General features: G+C 41.1%; 3 protein-coding genes across 3 annotated transcripts; all 3 read left to right on the top strand.

Annotated features, from left to right (window-relative positions):
• The first annotated feature begins 1,267 nt into the window (after positions 1–1,267).
• On the top strand, positions 1,268–3,031 carry LOC108130068 (uncharacterized). Its single transcript, XM_017248425.3, has 2 exons — positions 1,268–2,198; positions 2,511–3,031. Exons 1-2 carry the CDS (start codon positions 1,541–1,543, stop codon positions 2,849–2,851), a joined length of 999 nt encoding a protein of 332 aa, XP_017103914.2. The 5' UTR covers positions 1,268–1,540; the 3' UTR covers positions 2,852–3,031.
• A 1,905-nt stretch (positions 3,032–4,936) lies between these two features.
• Positions 4,937–7,977, top strand: Osi13 (Protein). The gene is made up of 2 exons (XM_017248426.3): positions 4,937–5,282; positions 6,858–7,977. Exons 1-2 carry the CDS (start codon positions 5,012–5,014, stop codon positions 7,226–7,228), a joined length of 642 nt encoding a protein of 213 aa, XP_017103915.2. The 5' UTR covers positions 4,937–5,011; the 3' UTR covers positions 7,229–7,977.
• A 5,369-nt stretch (positions 7,978–13,346) lies between these two features.
• Osi14 (DUF1676 domain-containing protein Osi14) lies at positions 13,347–14,930 on the top strand. The gene is made up of 3 exons (XM_017247298.3): positions 13,347–13,697; positions 14,113–14,318; positions 14,381–14,930. The coding sequence occupies exons 1-3, from the start codon at positions 13,456–13,458 to the stop codon at positions 14,731–14,733; spliced, it is 801 nt and encodes a 266-aa protein (XP_017102787.2). The 5' UTR covers positions 13,347–13,455; the 3' UTR covers positions 14,734–14,930.
• The last annotated feature ends 920 nt before the right edge of the window (positions 14,931–15,850 follow it).

Below are 15,850 nucleotides of genomic sequence, written 5' to 3'. Positions count from 1 at the left end.
CCATTATGGTCCTAAGCTCTCCTTTGGTCACTATCAATCATAGCCAACTGTTAATGGCCATGCTCTGAAAGCAATTTCAATTGCCACCCAAGCCACAATTTGAGCCTGGCTGTTAAACAGGCCTACTTTATCCCCTTTGGACCAGCTCAATTGCTTAGTGCCTTAAGTCTTTCCCATACATCACTTGAAATGGGGATAATGGAATCAAATCCGATGATATTTAATAAAGAAACGTTGAATAGTCAGAGTGCAATTATTTTTATTATTTAAGTAAGGACCACCTTTAAGCACTTGACTACCTTCTCTATGAACCCTTTTTGAGAGTGTAAGCTGTTAAAAGACTATTTCTAGAGTAGCTCTTCTTTCACTCACTTTTTTCCACCACAAGCCTAAAAAAAGCTTAGCTAAAAGGTTGGTTGCTTGAAAATATGCTGAAAAGCTGGCCGTCTTTTTTGTACAAAAACCATATCACACTGCTGGCGCCAAAGAGTATGTGACAAGAAACACAACAGAGTGAATGAAGTGCCATTATAAAGTAAGACAACAGAAGACACCTAAACTCTGAAGCTGTGGCTATGGCTGTGGCACCTGGGAAGCCCGCCCCCTGAATGGCAAGTTGGAAAATGATTAAGCGCATGGCCAGCACTTGACGGGCGCATTCAACGGAGCTGTTGCAAAGTGCAACCACGAGCAACAAGTGGCAAGTTCAGAGAGCCAATTAGCACGCACGGAGTTGCAATTATTTGAATTTACCCATTGGGCACACTTTCCCAGGGCCCGAACTTATATAGAACCGTGGCATCAAGTGCAAGGCCATCAGTTAGTCTTTCAACCTGCAACAGGCAACAGGGCCAAAAAAGGCGCTAGAAAGTGAAAACTGTGAAAATACTTAACAGGTCTTTGTTTTCTAATTAAAATGGTCATGGTCCAATGGTCAAAGCAGCACGTGTCGTGCTCCTTGGAGCGTTAATCTTCGATTTGCCAATAAGGCAGCCACTTTTCGTCTGTGAAAATTTACATGGGTGGGATCTGGGAAGTGGTTCAGTCTCCCCACCCAATAAAGTTCCGCCTGACGGGTTACCCTTCAGTATGTGTGCACAGTGAAAAAAGTATCTCAATAAAGGAGAAGAAACCTGACATCTTCTAAAATTAAAGAGTCACATTTGAATCAAGTCGACTGGCCAAACTTAGACCTATCTTTAAAGAGAATTCCCCACAGGTTAGAATGTGATTATTCAATTTAATTAAAGAGTTTCACCTACATTTTAATTTCCGTGTATTTGCGGTAAAAGTCGTGGATGTGAAAAGCTATCTGGGAGATCAACTGGTCGCTTGACCACAGGCCCAATAGCCGCAGCACTTTTCGGCGAAAGGCCGTAAAATCGCTCAACCAGATAGCGCCATAAAATTTCGAAAATGCCCCAAAGAATTTGGTCTGAATAGATCTTGGAGCAGTGACTACTTCAGTTCGATTCTAAACGGCGTGCGGAGTGCGTGTTAAGTGGAAATCTAAACCGAAGGATCCACAAGACCGACAGCAATGTGGCAAGCGGGGCAAGTGTTGGCTTTAGTCCTTTATGTGTTCGTAACAATGAGAGTGGCACCGAGCGGCGGCAGTCGGTTTAATGGCGCCACTTCCGGCAACCAGAACTCGCAACTGAAGGTGCAGATGAACGCGTGGCAACCATTCACGCAGCACAACAATTGGCTCATCCTCCAGGCCACGGCACCCAGTTCCCAGGACATAAGAGAGCGTCGAAAGGAGCAAAAGCAGGAAGTGCAGGGGCAGGAGTTGCAGCACCAAGGACTTCCTATCAATTACTACGCCTACAACCATCGCTACAACGACAGTGTGGCAAGCTCCTTGACGGCGGGCGGAAATTACAAACAGGTTCCTCCAGCCATCGATCCAGCCAGCTACGTTTTGGCCATAAGCCAGCAGATGCGCCGCGGCCCAATCCAACGCCAGTTGCCGGAGGCCGAGGAAGCCAAACCGGAAGTCAACGAGCTGCCTGCGACTCTAACCAACCAAGTTAATGGTGATGATGATGACGATGAAACCAATGCCATTGATTTCGATGCGGAGGAGCATCTGTCGCCTCGGGGAATAGAGTCCTACTTGGAACCCTTCGAACGGGCGCTGGTGAAAGTGCGGGACTTCTGCGACTCCGTAAGGAGCTTTATTTCTGACGAGCCAGGTGGGAATTTTTCACATGAATACCTTAATTCCTTATATACTTTTTTTCTTTAGGTACCTTACAGGTACTTAATTCTTAAAATGTATAATTTTAATTAATAGGAAATTATCTTTTTCCTCACAAAGAGTTATTATAAATTCCTAAATTAAGTTCCTTAGCAACAATCCTTTGATAGTTTAAGTCTTTAACAACTTTAAAGCTTTATAAAAACTTTTTCTTAGTGTAGATCATGACCTTGGCAAGCGGCGCCTGCGATTGACCATTTAATTAAGTGTCTAACTAATACTTCCGCTCCTCCCCGTCCACCCGCAGATGTGCCTGTCTCAAATAAATTGGATGCCGCAGCGCCAGGTGCAACATCAAAGGAGCTGGTGGCCCAAGGTCGCCGCAGCCGCCTGTCCACCGCCGAGTGGGAGGGCCGCAAGCTCAAGAAGCTGAAGAAGAAGCTTCAGAAGCTGTTCCTGCCCCTCCTGATTGCCTACAAGCTGAAGTTCCTCACCCTGATACCAGTGCTCATCGGTGGACTCACCCTCCTGGTGGGCACCACGGGTCTGGCCGGTTTCTTCTTCGCCCTCTTTACGGCCGTAATGAGTCTGAAGACCTCCGCGGGCGGCCACGGCAGCAAGGGGCTCGTTTTAAAGAAACTCACATGATCTGGGGCTTAGATTTAAATTAAAGATATTCGGCTTTGGTGAGCCAACATCGATTCCTCGATTTTGTGTCGATGTGCTGTAAAAATGCGAAAACGCGCCCTCGAGTGAAATAAAGTGTGTACATAAGAGTCAAGTCCCTCGAAAGCGATAAACAACTTTAAAAAATCTTTAAGCTTTATCTAGCCGAAGGGTAATTGCTCTTTTTTATTTATATTTAATTTTCATTACAAATTTTTTCTGCACAAATCGAGAATGTCTTTTTCAACAAACTTTAGTTTAGATGGATTTATTTATGGCAAAATATATTTTTAATTAATTTTCAGTAATATATTTCATAAGAATAAGTAAAATGTATATTGGAAAGTACTCTCCTAACTTGCCAAAAGTAATCCAAAACTTCTACAAATGTTTCCAAATATTTTAGATAAGTAAAGATATTATAAATATTATTTATTTATTTTTTAAATAAGAGGTTTTGTATTACAGGTATGCCAGACAATTTTCTTGTTAAAAAAATCACTTTTTTTTAAATTGAATAAGAAATATTTTCATTTTTACAACTAAGCCTGAAAGTTATATTAAATATATTTAAGTTTTAAGTTGAAAAAACATAATGAAAACAAAAATGTTCCCAAATTCGGCAGATAAATGTAGTATGACTAAAAATTACTTTAAAATTCTTACTAAAATTTAAAACTTTGTTCCGAGTTAGGAGTAGGAGGATGGTTCTAATCAAGTACTCCCATCTAAGAGTGTCGCCGAAATACTTTCGAGATACAGTGTATGTTTTAACACCAACCGGATGCCAAACAAATGTATCGCTGACACCCAGGCACCCATAAATTCCACAGACACTCTGTGTTGCTTTTGCTTTTACTTGCAATACTACTGCCAGATTCAGAGTCAGGGTTTTGGGCATGAAAAGTGACGACAGCAAAATGCGTTAAAGTTGGCGCTGAATGTCGGAGTGACTAGTGCGATTAGTTCCGTGGCACGCGTGTGCATTTGAATGTGTTTGGGCTCGGATTTTGACTCGGACTGGGACGCCAAGTGAATATATATGGCCTGCACATAAAGTCACAGTTACATACGGGCCGAGTCGGCTGAGTCGGCCGAGATAAGTCCATTTGTCTCGTCTGGGCCACACCTAATTCGGTTTGGACATTATTCAATTTCCCAGCAAAACACACACGCACTCCCAGCCATTCGGCTTGTATAATTGTAGAAGCTGATTATGTTTGTTGCCCTCTTATTGGTGAAATTTAATTAATCCTATTTCTGTTTGTAGCCTCGTGGCATTCAAGTAAATTTACATAAACATCGGTCCAGGGAAAACCATAAAAATGGAAGCGAAAGATTTTCATGGCTATTCAGGTTAATGGCAATGTTATTAATGAATTTTTAATTAGGACTCCCACGGTTTTCGTTGAACTTTGTGGGGCAGTAACACTGGGTCAGCATGAAATTGGAAATTGATGTAAGATTAATGAAATACCTAAACATGATTTTCCAGGAATTCAGGACGGATTCCATTTGATTAGGTCCGTTCAATTTATTTTCAAAATATTTTATAATACTCTTTAATAAACTATATTAAGTAGAAATTGATATAATTATGCAGTGGTCTTTCTCAGAGCTCCAAATAAATTATAATTTCAAAGAAATTCACCTGTGAGTGACGTACACAACTTTTAGTTTAGAAATGGAAAAACGCTGTCGGGCCAAAACAAAATGGCAAGTGAACCGAAACGGAGCCAAACGGAGTAAATACCTGCCAACGATAATGAAGAGTTTTTACTTGTTGATGGCTGGAGCAATTGACCCACGACAAGTGTGGTGCACACAACCACAGTACCAGTAACACAATAATGGGTAGCAGTGAAATGTCTGCGGTGAGCCATTCATTAAACCAGGGAAAATTTAATGTGTCCGTTCACGCTCAAGTAAAACTGAATCGCCGGAGCAAAACAAAATCAGCGAAAACGAGGTAGAACCAGAAGAAGTGCGGCCACCATTTGGCCAAGAATAAACCACCGATTGCCAGTCTGAATATAGTTTAGTACAGGTATGGTAAAAAAAAATGCAGTCGAGTGCATCGAGCAGGCTGAAATGGGTGCCTACTTTTGCTCAGTCTGGTGGGAGCTCTGAATCGGTTTAAACATGCCAAGAATTTCGATCGCATTTGCAATTTACCTCCAGCTCTGGCTGGTGTCCTTCGGTGGTGCGAAGGCCCTTCCACCAGTGGTGCAGTTGGGTGGTGCCATAGTGGCAGCCGTAGAGCAAAACGCCGAGTTGGAAGCTGCTTCCGAAGAGCAGCAGCGAGTGGATCGGGAGTGGCTAGCAGTGGCCGAAACCCAATTTCAAAGGATTTTAAAAGATGATCTAAGTGCCGAAGAATTGAACAAAATGCTTGAAAGATGGAAAATCGAAGGTGGGTTCAAACAATAATTTAAAGCGTTGAAAGGATCCCTTCTTTTCGTTGAAAAGGTCACCTTAAAAAATGGGATGAATGTATAGACCGACCATATGGCGCTCCGCGAGGTTTGCATCTTTACCATAAATCTATCGGTTCTTGGGCGGGTTCTCGATTCGTACCTCAACCAAATTGTGGATCAATGAATCTGGACCATAAAAAATGAGCTAACTATTGTGTCCATATATTGTCAAATTTTCTAAAGGACCCCCATAAAAATCTAAGAAATGCATGAGGAGGAAAATATGACTTAGTAAGTCAGACTTACCGCGAAGGCCATATCTTTGCCAATACTCATCAGATTCTTGTGTGGAATACCTTAAACGATTCGTGGGGCAATTCTGCATTAATCTGCATCCAAATCTAGGAACAAAATATTTTTCAGATTTATTGTCAAATTTTCTGAAGGATCCCCTTCAAAATGTGGGAAATGCATGGGGAGGGCAGTATGACCCACCGCGCAGGCTATATATTTGCCAATACTCATCAGATTCTTGTGTGGAATATCTTAAACGATTCGTGGAGCAATTCTGCATTAATCTGCATCAAAATCTAGGAACAAATTTTCTGAAGGATCCCCTTCAAAATGTGGGAAATTCCTGGGGAGGGCAATATGACCCACCGCGCAGGCTATATCTTTGCCAATACTCATCTGATTCTTGTAAGGAATATCTTAAACGATTTGTGGGGCAATTCTGCATTAATCTGCATCAAAATCTAGGAACAAAATATTTTTCAGATTTTTTGTCAAATTTTCTGAAGGATCCCCTTCAAAATGAGAGAAATGCATGGGGAGGGCAAATGACCCACCGCGCAGGCTATATATTTGCCAATACTCCTCAGATTCTTGTGTGGAATACCTTAAACGATTCGTGGAGCAATTCTCCATTAATCTGCATCAAAATCTAGGAACAAAATATTTTTCAGATTTTTTGTCAAATTTTCTGAAGGATCCCCTTCAAAATGTGGGAAATCCATGGGGAGGGCAATATGACCCACCGCGCAGGCTATATCTTTGCCAATACTCATCAGATTCTTGATTGGAATACCTTAAACGATTCGTGGGCCGATTTTGCTTTAATCTGCATCAAAATCTAGGAACAAAATATTTTTCAGATTTTTTGTCAAATTTTCTGAAGGATCCCCTTCAAAATGAGAGAAATGCATGGGGAGGGCAAATGACCCACCGCGCAGGCTATATATTTGCCAATACTCATCCGATTCTTGTGCATCCCATTATTGAGCGGAATACCTTGTTTACGTAAAAATAAATAACTATTTGTTCAATTTTGTGAAAAATTGACTGGAGGAAGCCTTCAAAAATGTGGAAAATGCATAGAACACTAGTATGGCTTCCAGCGATCTCCATATATTTGGCAATAATAATTTGATTCTAAAGTAGAATACATAAAACTAATTTAAATTGAATACATTTATTTATAAAACAAAAATAAATAAATCGTCATCTGAATCGATTTCTTATCGCATTTTTGATAGGCTATTTCAAATAAACTAAACATTCTATTTTTACAGGTCGTGGCAAGCACAAAAAACAGAAAAAGCTGATGAAAATGATATATCCCATGCTGGCTGCTGCTGCTTTGGCCAAAATAGTTATACTACCGCTTATATTGAAATGGCTGACGGCACTTTCGACGTCTTCGTTTGTCATGGGGAAAATTGCTTTGGCCACTTCCGGTCTATTGGCCCTAAAGTGGATAATGTCCGGCGGCCATGCACGCGATCGATTAGAGATTATTCACTCCTCAGCACCGGCCATTAAGGGATTCCATGGAGATCTTTCAGGAAGTGGCAGTAATTGGATGCCCATTCGACAGCCCTATATACCATTGGGCTTATCGAAAGATCACAACTATGACAATTTGTACAAACCATTTTTATAGATTAGAATATTAGGAAGATAGTAAATGTGTTTACATTTAATTCAGAATATTTATATTTTTAGCTAACTAACTTTAAATGTGTCTTGTTAGCTTTAGTTTAGAAAATCGATTAAAAAATTAGTTCAATTTATTATTTGTTGCCGTGTGGTGTTGGCCAATAGACAAATAGAGCCACGTAACTCTTAGCTTCATCAACGATTAATTAGCACATGGCTCGCCCGACTTTGACGACTCCACGTTACGTATACGACCCGTTGTCAAATCAGCTGCTGCCGCGTCTGCGTGCACGAAGCGCAAAAATTAACAGCACTGCGGCGGTGCCGTTATGCATAAAACGGTTTATTGCGCATGCGCACCGTACCGCACCACACCGTCTGCCCAAAATCAAAAAAGCAATGACCAGAGCCAAGCCATCAATGTCGCCGCATTGGAAGCGACACTTCCGCAAGGCCTGTTGCAATAAGCGCCGACAAACGACAACGGCCTGTAAACGCTTATGTAAAAAAAAAAAAAAAAAAAACCAAAAGCCCAAAAGTAAACAAAACAGGTCGACATAAATCAATCAGCATGCAGCAGCCGCTGCAGCGACTTGGGTGGGCACTTGGGTGACAATACTTAGCAGGTGTGACACCTGGAGAGAAAGCCCTAAAACTGTAGAATATTAGCCAAAGAACTAAGCACTTTTATTTAGTTATGTCAATTAATCTTGTTTTAAATAAAATTCTTTAAATGAATTGAAATATGTATAATTTGAGTCGTTTGTTTATCAAATATGTAACTAAATCTAATAAATGAAAGTATGATGAAAAATATTCTTAACCGAATTTAAATATGGAGTTCATATTTGGTAAATTTATGGTGTGAAAATGTATTGATAACACTTAAAAATTTCTTAATTACTTAAAAAATAAATAGTTTTTGTATGTAACTTGGAAAAAGATTAAATAACTGGATTGGATTTCAAGAGTTACTCAAAGAATGAAAACGAATGAATGAAAAGAATGATTCTCACCTATTCTAAGCTATATAGGAAAACCTAACATCTAACTTTCATAAATGTTAAGGTACTTCAAAAATATGTAAAATTTTATTTAGAGGATACCCAATTATTTGGGCTTGCGTTTTCGGTTGGTTGAATTCAAATTAGCTGCCTACGCACCTAACACCGCAAGTGAAAGTTTTAGGGCGCAAACAGCAAAGAGACAATTGCAAGTGTGGCTTGGGTGGGGCAGTCACAGATACACAGAGACCGAAACAGATACAGGTACAAGTACAACCACCGGTGAAGCTACAGCTGCGAACTACAAGATACAAGACTACGGTATGCTGGCCGCGTATCTGACAGATCGATCAACAACAACAGGGCGTATCTTTGTGCGGCGACTTCTTTCTAAGTGAGACGTTGAAAGTGAAGCTGAGTCGAGCTTGGCAATTAAGTTGGGGAAAGGCGTGGGGAAAGGGAAGCCAACCGTCGGCGACACGGCTCTTTTGTCATCGCATCTACGGCCAGGGCTATTAACAACATTCTCAGCATTGCCGGTGGTTGGGCTTTTCGCCGACTGCGCAATGTTTGCGGCTCTCACGAGATTACTTAACCTGGCCATTTAGCATAGACATCGCTTCGTATTTGTTTTCTGTGCATTGGTGTCATCAATTTCACTTTCTTTTGGGCCCCCAAATGGGATGGGGTTAAACAAAGCGATGGTACTTAGACCTAAGCCAGACCCTAAACTCATCCCTCAGGCACATTTTATCATTTTTGTTTTACCCAGAAAAATATGAGCAAATGAAGAAAAGAAAAGGCCTAAAATTACTCTCATAGAATGGTATACCTACGCTTTAAAGGTTATGTTTTGTTACATAAAAGCATAATTGAAATAACCTGACCTAGAACTCAGTTTTTTCATAAATTTAAAAGTGATGAAAGCATGATTTAATTCTCAAAATACAAAGGAAATACATATTTTTACTTTGACAAACATGAATACCTGTTGAAAGTGTATCAATAATATATAACCATGTCACTGAAAAAGGCAATTGCTCTCCTAGCACTTTGTGGCAAAGTGTATTGAATTTGTTTTGGGGTTGAACTGGAGTGTGCCCGCAAGGTAATAACTATGAATTTTTAACTGCAAATAGCTTAACTAGCAACGACCCCAGCCACACAGCCAAAAATGAACTGAATGAATTGAGCCAAAAAGGGGGGAAAAATACAAATTTTATGGATATCCGCTGAATGCATGGAAACCCATTGGCGTTGGCACTGCACTTTCTCAGTCCAGCAACAATGGCCACAAGACTACGCACAATATTGACATTTCATATTTGCACAAATGAAAAGAAAATCAATTTCACCTGCTGGTATTTCAGCGTTTAACCCAAAAAGCTTAAAAAGATACAAACCGTTGAGTTGTTTTTGTGGCCAATGTGGATGATTTTATTTTTTTTTTTTGTGCAGCAGCTTCATGGAATTTGTTTGGGTTTTCGGGGTCAGGATATGAGAATGATTGCAGTCAGAAATGTAAAAATTTTCTTGGTTTTATTTACACAAAATGTCAACAAGTTTGTATATTCAGAGCAATTTTCATTTTGTAATTTGATTCTGTTTAAATAGACTATACAGATTGTATAAAATATTTTATGCTTTCGAAGGGCTTCTATTTACAAAATTGTTAGCTTTTTTCAGTTTGTGGCTACAAATTCAAGCTATTTCTATTTTGAATGGTATTTTTATCGGTTTGGATGAAACACATTTCCAGCCCTTAACCAATAAACATTCTGGGAAAACTTCGGCTGCTCTTTTAGTTTCGTTGGAATTCCAATAATGCCGCTGGCATTCCATTTGCTGATATTCGATGAAAACACACGCAAATGGGTCAGTAGAACGCACGCAGCCCAAAAATACTCAAAATACAGGCAAGTGGCAGTCGGCAAAGCCTCGAAATTCGACTGCGAATCAAGCCAGGCTAATTTGAAAAGCAAACCCTAAGAGAGCTGAGCCAGTCAGCCAGCCACACCCACAAGCGGTCAGTTGGCCAAGGGAGGAAAGTGAGCCATCGATTTATGGCAACTTGTTGCCGGCTAATTGAGCGACGCCCAGCAACAAATCGCAAATCGAAAAGCGCACAAATGAAATGGAGCTAATTGATTTTGTGTAAATAATGAATTCCAACCAGGCTGCTGTCAGAAACGCATTACGTGAGAGGCTGGCGCGAAGAAAAAAAGTCTTGAGAAAGGTTATACAGGAAAAGGGATCACGGACAGAAATATAGTTGTATTAAAAAAATTGTGAATACGTTTTACCATTCCTACTAAATAATATTTACAATTTGATCATTATCCATTATTGTAACCTAATATCCCAGTCATAATAAATGACCCTTAAAAATATGTTTCCTTTATTATCATATTTTTCTCCTGTGTAGCCTTGACAGTTCTTGGGAGCAGAAACCTAAAAACCGCAACGAAGAAAAGAGAAATTGTTTATTGATTGGCATTTAGAAATTTTGTTTGATTTGACAGTTAGGCGGGTAATAAAAGCCGTCACGTTATTGGCTGGGCGTTGGAGGTCCCAGCCATCCGGTTATCCGGTTAAACAGTTCGCACTGCAGATTGCAAAATTCACCGAAAACATTACATAACTTTCACTCACGAAAACGATGACGCGAACCGTGGACCTGTCGGCAATATATGAATGAATGAATGCTAAAAACTGGATCGCATACTACGAGTATGAGCCAGGCCAATGGTATTCGGGTTATCAGCGGTCTGAACATCATGATGATGCGATGATGGTTTTTGGTGAATGAAACCCAGTGTTGCAATGTCGTGGAATCCAGGGAACTATGCAAAGTGGTGCGGCAAGTGAATCATTGGACAAAATGTTCAATAAGGCATACCTAGCACACTTTCTTTTTCTCTTGGCTAAAACAATAACCGAAAATAAAGGCGCGTCACTCATACGCAGCGTGTGACAAGCCGACGCCCGCGGCTGAATTTTATTTTTTTGGCCAGCAACAATCAGTTGGCTAAAAACAACAACATGAAAAAACATTGAGGGCAGCAACATTTAGTGTCGCATTTCGTTGTAATATAAATGAAAGTGAGTGAGGCAGTTTTTTCTTCTTTTCTTTGGCTTTTTGAATGGGCTGCCTTTAATAAGCGGCTGGGAACAATAAAAATACAAATTTTGTTGCTGCCAAAAATTGGAGTTGTTTCGATTTTATAGAGATCTTTTGTACGAAACGCCAGATTTAACGATGCAATGCCGGCAGAGAAACTCGGATGGCAACATAAGCCGTCAATGCAGCTGGAAATACGGGCCGTGATAACAGAACGTGACTGGGAAAAACATTGATGGATACTTGGATAGATGGCTGAATGGATGAATCATAAAGTTCACAGCCAGTTGATAGACTTGTAAAATGTGTCTCAGGTCGCTAGAGAAACTCTTTGACAGCAAATCGAGTGCAGATTTAGACGTTTGATAGCCAAATTCTCAGAGTTTGTCTGGAGAATACAAATACTTGGCTAAGTTTGAAGCAGGTTCCCATGCTTGTTCTTAATTTAAAAAAAATAGTGAACAAATTAGAAACTAGTATATGTTATATAAAACCCACAATCCTGACAATCATTCCATTCTTCTCCAGCATTATGCATCAACCACTTAACTTTCAATTATTACCAAATAGATACATTCGCCGCACAGTCCAATTCAATCATCAAAGTGCTAAATACTATTTCACCATACCCCTTATCCTAACAATAATAGCACCAACAACACTAACCACAGAAGGGGCAAATACAAATGACCCATTTATGCTGGGGAAAGAGAAAAAATATACATTTTTGCGTTCATAAATGGGCAGCGTGAAATATACGGCAACCGGATCGGTTAAGAAGCGTCAATAAATTAGCAAATATGTGACTTGGGTATTGCGAGAGTCGAATGAAAGCTGGGCAAAAGCAAACGCAGACTCAGCCGCAGACTCAGACCTCTGGTAAATACCGGGGACCCGGCCTCATCGAGGGTGTGAGTGCTTTTTGGCCCATTGCCCATGCCCAAACTAAATTTCAGGGCGCTGATCAAAGACACCGAGAAAAATGTATCACATTTCCCAAATTTCTAATCTAAAATTGAAAATTTAGCTTAACTTCTCATAAATTAGAACTTTTTAAGAAAACTAACCTAAGCAACAAAATATCCTTAAATCCTATCCTTAAATTGTTTCAAACCTAAATCTTTTTCGAAACAGAATATGTAATGTTTTTTTCGCTTAAATCCTATATGCTTATGGAAAATAATTATAAACTTTTGTCTAATAAATTTTAATATTTGGTAAAGCGTATTTAACCCAATATATAAACATATTTGTACTAAGATAGGTGTTTTTTTAAGATTCATAGGTTTTTTTTTTGTAATGCTATATATCGTATTAAATGACGAACACTAAAAATAAAAATATCGATTCTCCATACACAACGTTCCAAAAACAAATAAGGCAAGGATAATAGCTTATATCTTTAAGAGAATTTGAAGAATCTTTTTCAGATTATGTTTCTCGATGTCATTTAAGGTTACAGGTTCTGTAGTTGTTTTTTTTAAAGCACTGGGCTCTTTAGCACAAATGTTTTTTTATATTTGGGTACTTTTTCTTTCTGTGTATAGGCCTTAGCCAATGATGCCGATTGTTTACACGAGGGCGCCCCTTTTCGCCCAATGGCCAAGTCCAAGTACAAGTTTCTCTCTCGATATGAAGCTGAAACTGAAGCTGAAGCCCGACTTCGAAGCTGACGTTGACGTTAACGTTGACGGATGACAACCACGACGGCGACGGCGCTGCCGAAAAAAAGGCAGCCCGGAATGAACATATTCATTTAACAAACAAGTTGACTTTATTTCCCCTCCGTTTTCTAGATTTATGTGGCTGAGACTCCAGAGTTCCGAGTGCGCTCTTTTCGCGTCTTTGGCTCTCCGCCGGTTGGCTTGTTTTTTTAGTGTCGTTTTTTATTTAATTTACTTTTAAATTGTTTTGTAATGCGCAACGACTGCGACGCTGGCGGCGACAGAGCGGCTCAGCTGCTGCAGCCGGCGGCCGAATATAAAAGGCTAGATGCCCCGAGAGGCATACATCAAACTCATCTCAGCACTCCAGGAGATCAGCAGATCTGAGAAACAGTCAGCATCTTAAGCAAGGATTAACCGCGTCAGCTTCCTCGAAACGAAAATGAAAGTGTTTGCCATCGCTTGTGTTACCATTTTGGCGGCCAGCTGCGCCTTCGCTGCCCCCAGTGTCCAAGACAATCGGGTCGAGGGGGACAACACGTTCGGCCGGGCGGCCCGCTACCTGGGCGCCTGTTTCGACAGCGATGACATGGCCACCTGCCTGGCCGTCAAGGGCATCACAGCCCTCAACCGCGCCGCCAGGAGCAACAACATCGAGTTGGGCAGCGGAGTCACCTTCCAGAGGTGTGTGTTTGTTTACAGTGAAAGTGAAAGAAAAGCCTTGAAAGAAATTCGAACATTAAATAATCAAACGTGCCTGGCAACATAATTAATTATTACTTTAAAGTTCAAGTGCTTGCATCATAAAGTTAAAAAAAATTCCATCACATTCTACTAACAATGCTAAAAGTGGTCCACAGCCATAGCTGCAACTGACAAAGTTTGTTCATATGTAAACCATACGTTTACTACATTTCTACATAATGAACTTGTTACATTTATTTGGCTCTGAGACACAAACTGAAACTGACAAGCTTTAATTTGGTTTTTTCAATTAACAAACAAATATGTGACTGTCAGTGCCCTTTTCAAAAGAATTTCTTTGTCTACCTCTGTCTAAAAACTGAAATGAAATGTTTTTTTGCCATTATTTTTGCAGAGATCCTGCTAGCCCAGTCCCTCGTACCGGAAAATCCTTGAGCGAACAGGATGTCTACGCCGAGTTGCCCCAGAATGCTGATGAGCGTACCGGCCGCCTCGTGGACTTGGCCATTTCCAGTGCCACCGAATTCCTGAGCAGCCACAACCTGGAATTCAAACTGCCCGCCGAGACCACCCAGCAGGTTGCCCGTGCTTTGGATGAAGGTAAGAAAGTGGTGATTAATTAGATAACACGGCAACGTTTACAAAAATATATTTAATTTTAGGCCGCGGCAAGATCAAGAAGATGATTGGACCCCTCGCTCTGGCTATTGGCGCCAAGCTGTTCGCTGTCATTCCCCTGGTTCTCGGTTTCCTTGCTCTGCTCACTTTCAAGGCAGTGATCGTTGCCAAGATTGCCTTCTTCCTGGCCATCCTGGTTGGCGGATCCCGTCTGCTCGGCGGATTCGGTAACAAGTTCGGAGGCAGCTCGTACGGCGGCTACAGCTCTAACGCCTGGTCGGCACCTGCCAGCACTCAGTGGAGCTCGGGAGCCTCCTCCTCCTACCCCTATGCTCGCAGCATCAGCGATGAGGCTGATGCCCAAGAGTTGGCCTACGCCGGTCAGCAGCAGCAGTAAGCAGCTAAAGTAACAACAAAGTTAGAAAAAGCTGGAGGAGCTCCAGAGCCACTGATGTGCCTTCGTTTTGAAACCTTTAGCCTGTAGTAATTTATTCGAAATGTAATTAACTAATTTATTGCAACACACACATTCACCACACAGTCAAGTTGTATGTTTGAATAAAACCAAGAGTATTTCACCTGAAAGTCCGAAAATCCGAGCACGTGTTGGCCTTGTGGAGGGAGCCGGGACCGAGACTTTCCCAGGGCTTAATTGAAATACTGACAGACCTCAAATAAAAAAATTTATCTGGAACTTTGTCGTCAGGGCGGCTGCAACAAGTTTCCGTTGGCAATTAAAACTTGTGGCAAAAACAAACAACGTTCTCACAAAAGACAAAACTCGACTAAAAAGAACCAATGATAAGCAGGGAATTTAGTTTTTGGCAAGTTTGTGGCACGACTCATAATTGGAGTTTCTAGTGACCATGTGATGGCCGCTTGGCATGTTAATTGTTAACCAGAAACTTTCTACTTATGCTCATAAAAGTGTCGCTTTGCGATTGAAAAGATATATGCGACGATGTGCTACAATTCAGCTTTCTTTTGGAAATAGATTTAGAAGCAATTGAAATAGAAAACGAGCGGCAAATGTCACTTGACAATGGGAGAATGAAATCGAAAGCGTTGAAAGCGCCAGAGCAACTAACTGGGCCAAAACGAGCATTAAGTCACCACCGCTGGGGCATACCAAATACGGGCGGGTCTCCGGCCTCTATATATCTCTCTTTTCTATTTCAGATCCACCCACCAGCAGCAATCTGGAAGCCCTAATCGCATTCAATGGCACGCCTAATGAGCCAGGTGGAGGAACACCGGCCAAGAATCTGGCACAGGCACTCCAAACACGTCCGAACACAAAACACCAGTGCATGCCAATTACGATTCAGCTAACGGTGGACCCCAGAAATTGGGCCACTTGCTTATATAAAATAAATATACAAAAATCATATTCAACCGGCAGACTGCCAGCCAAATGGCTAAGAAATCAGGCAGGGAGCCGGGGCGAAGGCATATAGCCAGGCCCAGCCGTGTGGCCACTTCCCTTTCGTTGACATCGCGACGTGCGTGGAAAT

Source organism: Drosophila bipectinata, chromosome 3R (genome assembly GCF_030179905.1).
Source record: "Drosophila bipectinata strain 14024-0381.07 chromosome 3R, DbipHiC1v2, whole genome shotgun sequence".
In the NCBI taxonomy this organism is placed as follows: domain Eukaryota; kingdom Metazoa; phylum Arthropoda; class Insecta; order Diptera; family Drosophilidae; genus Drosophila; species Drosophila bipectinata.
Note: the sequence above shows the minus strand (reverse complement) of the source record. Positions and strands in the feature narration are given on the sequence as shown.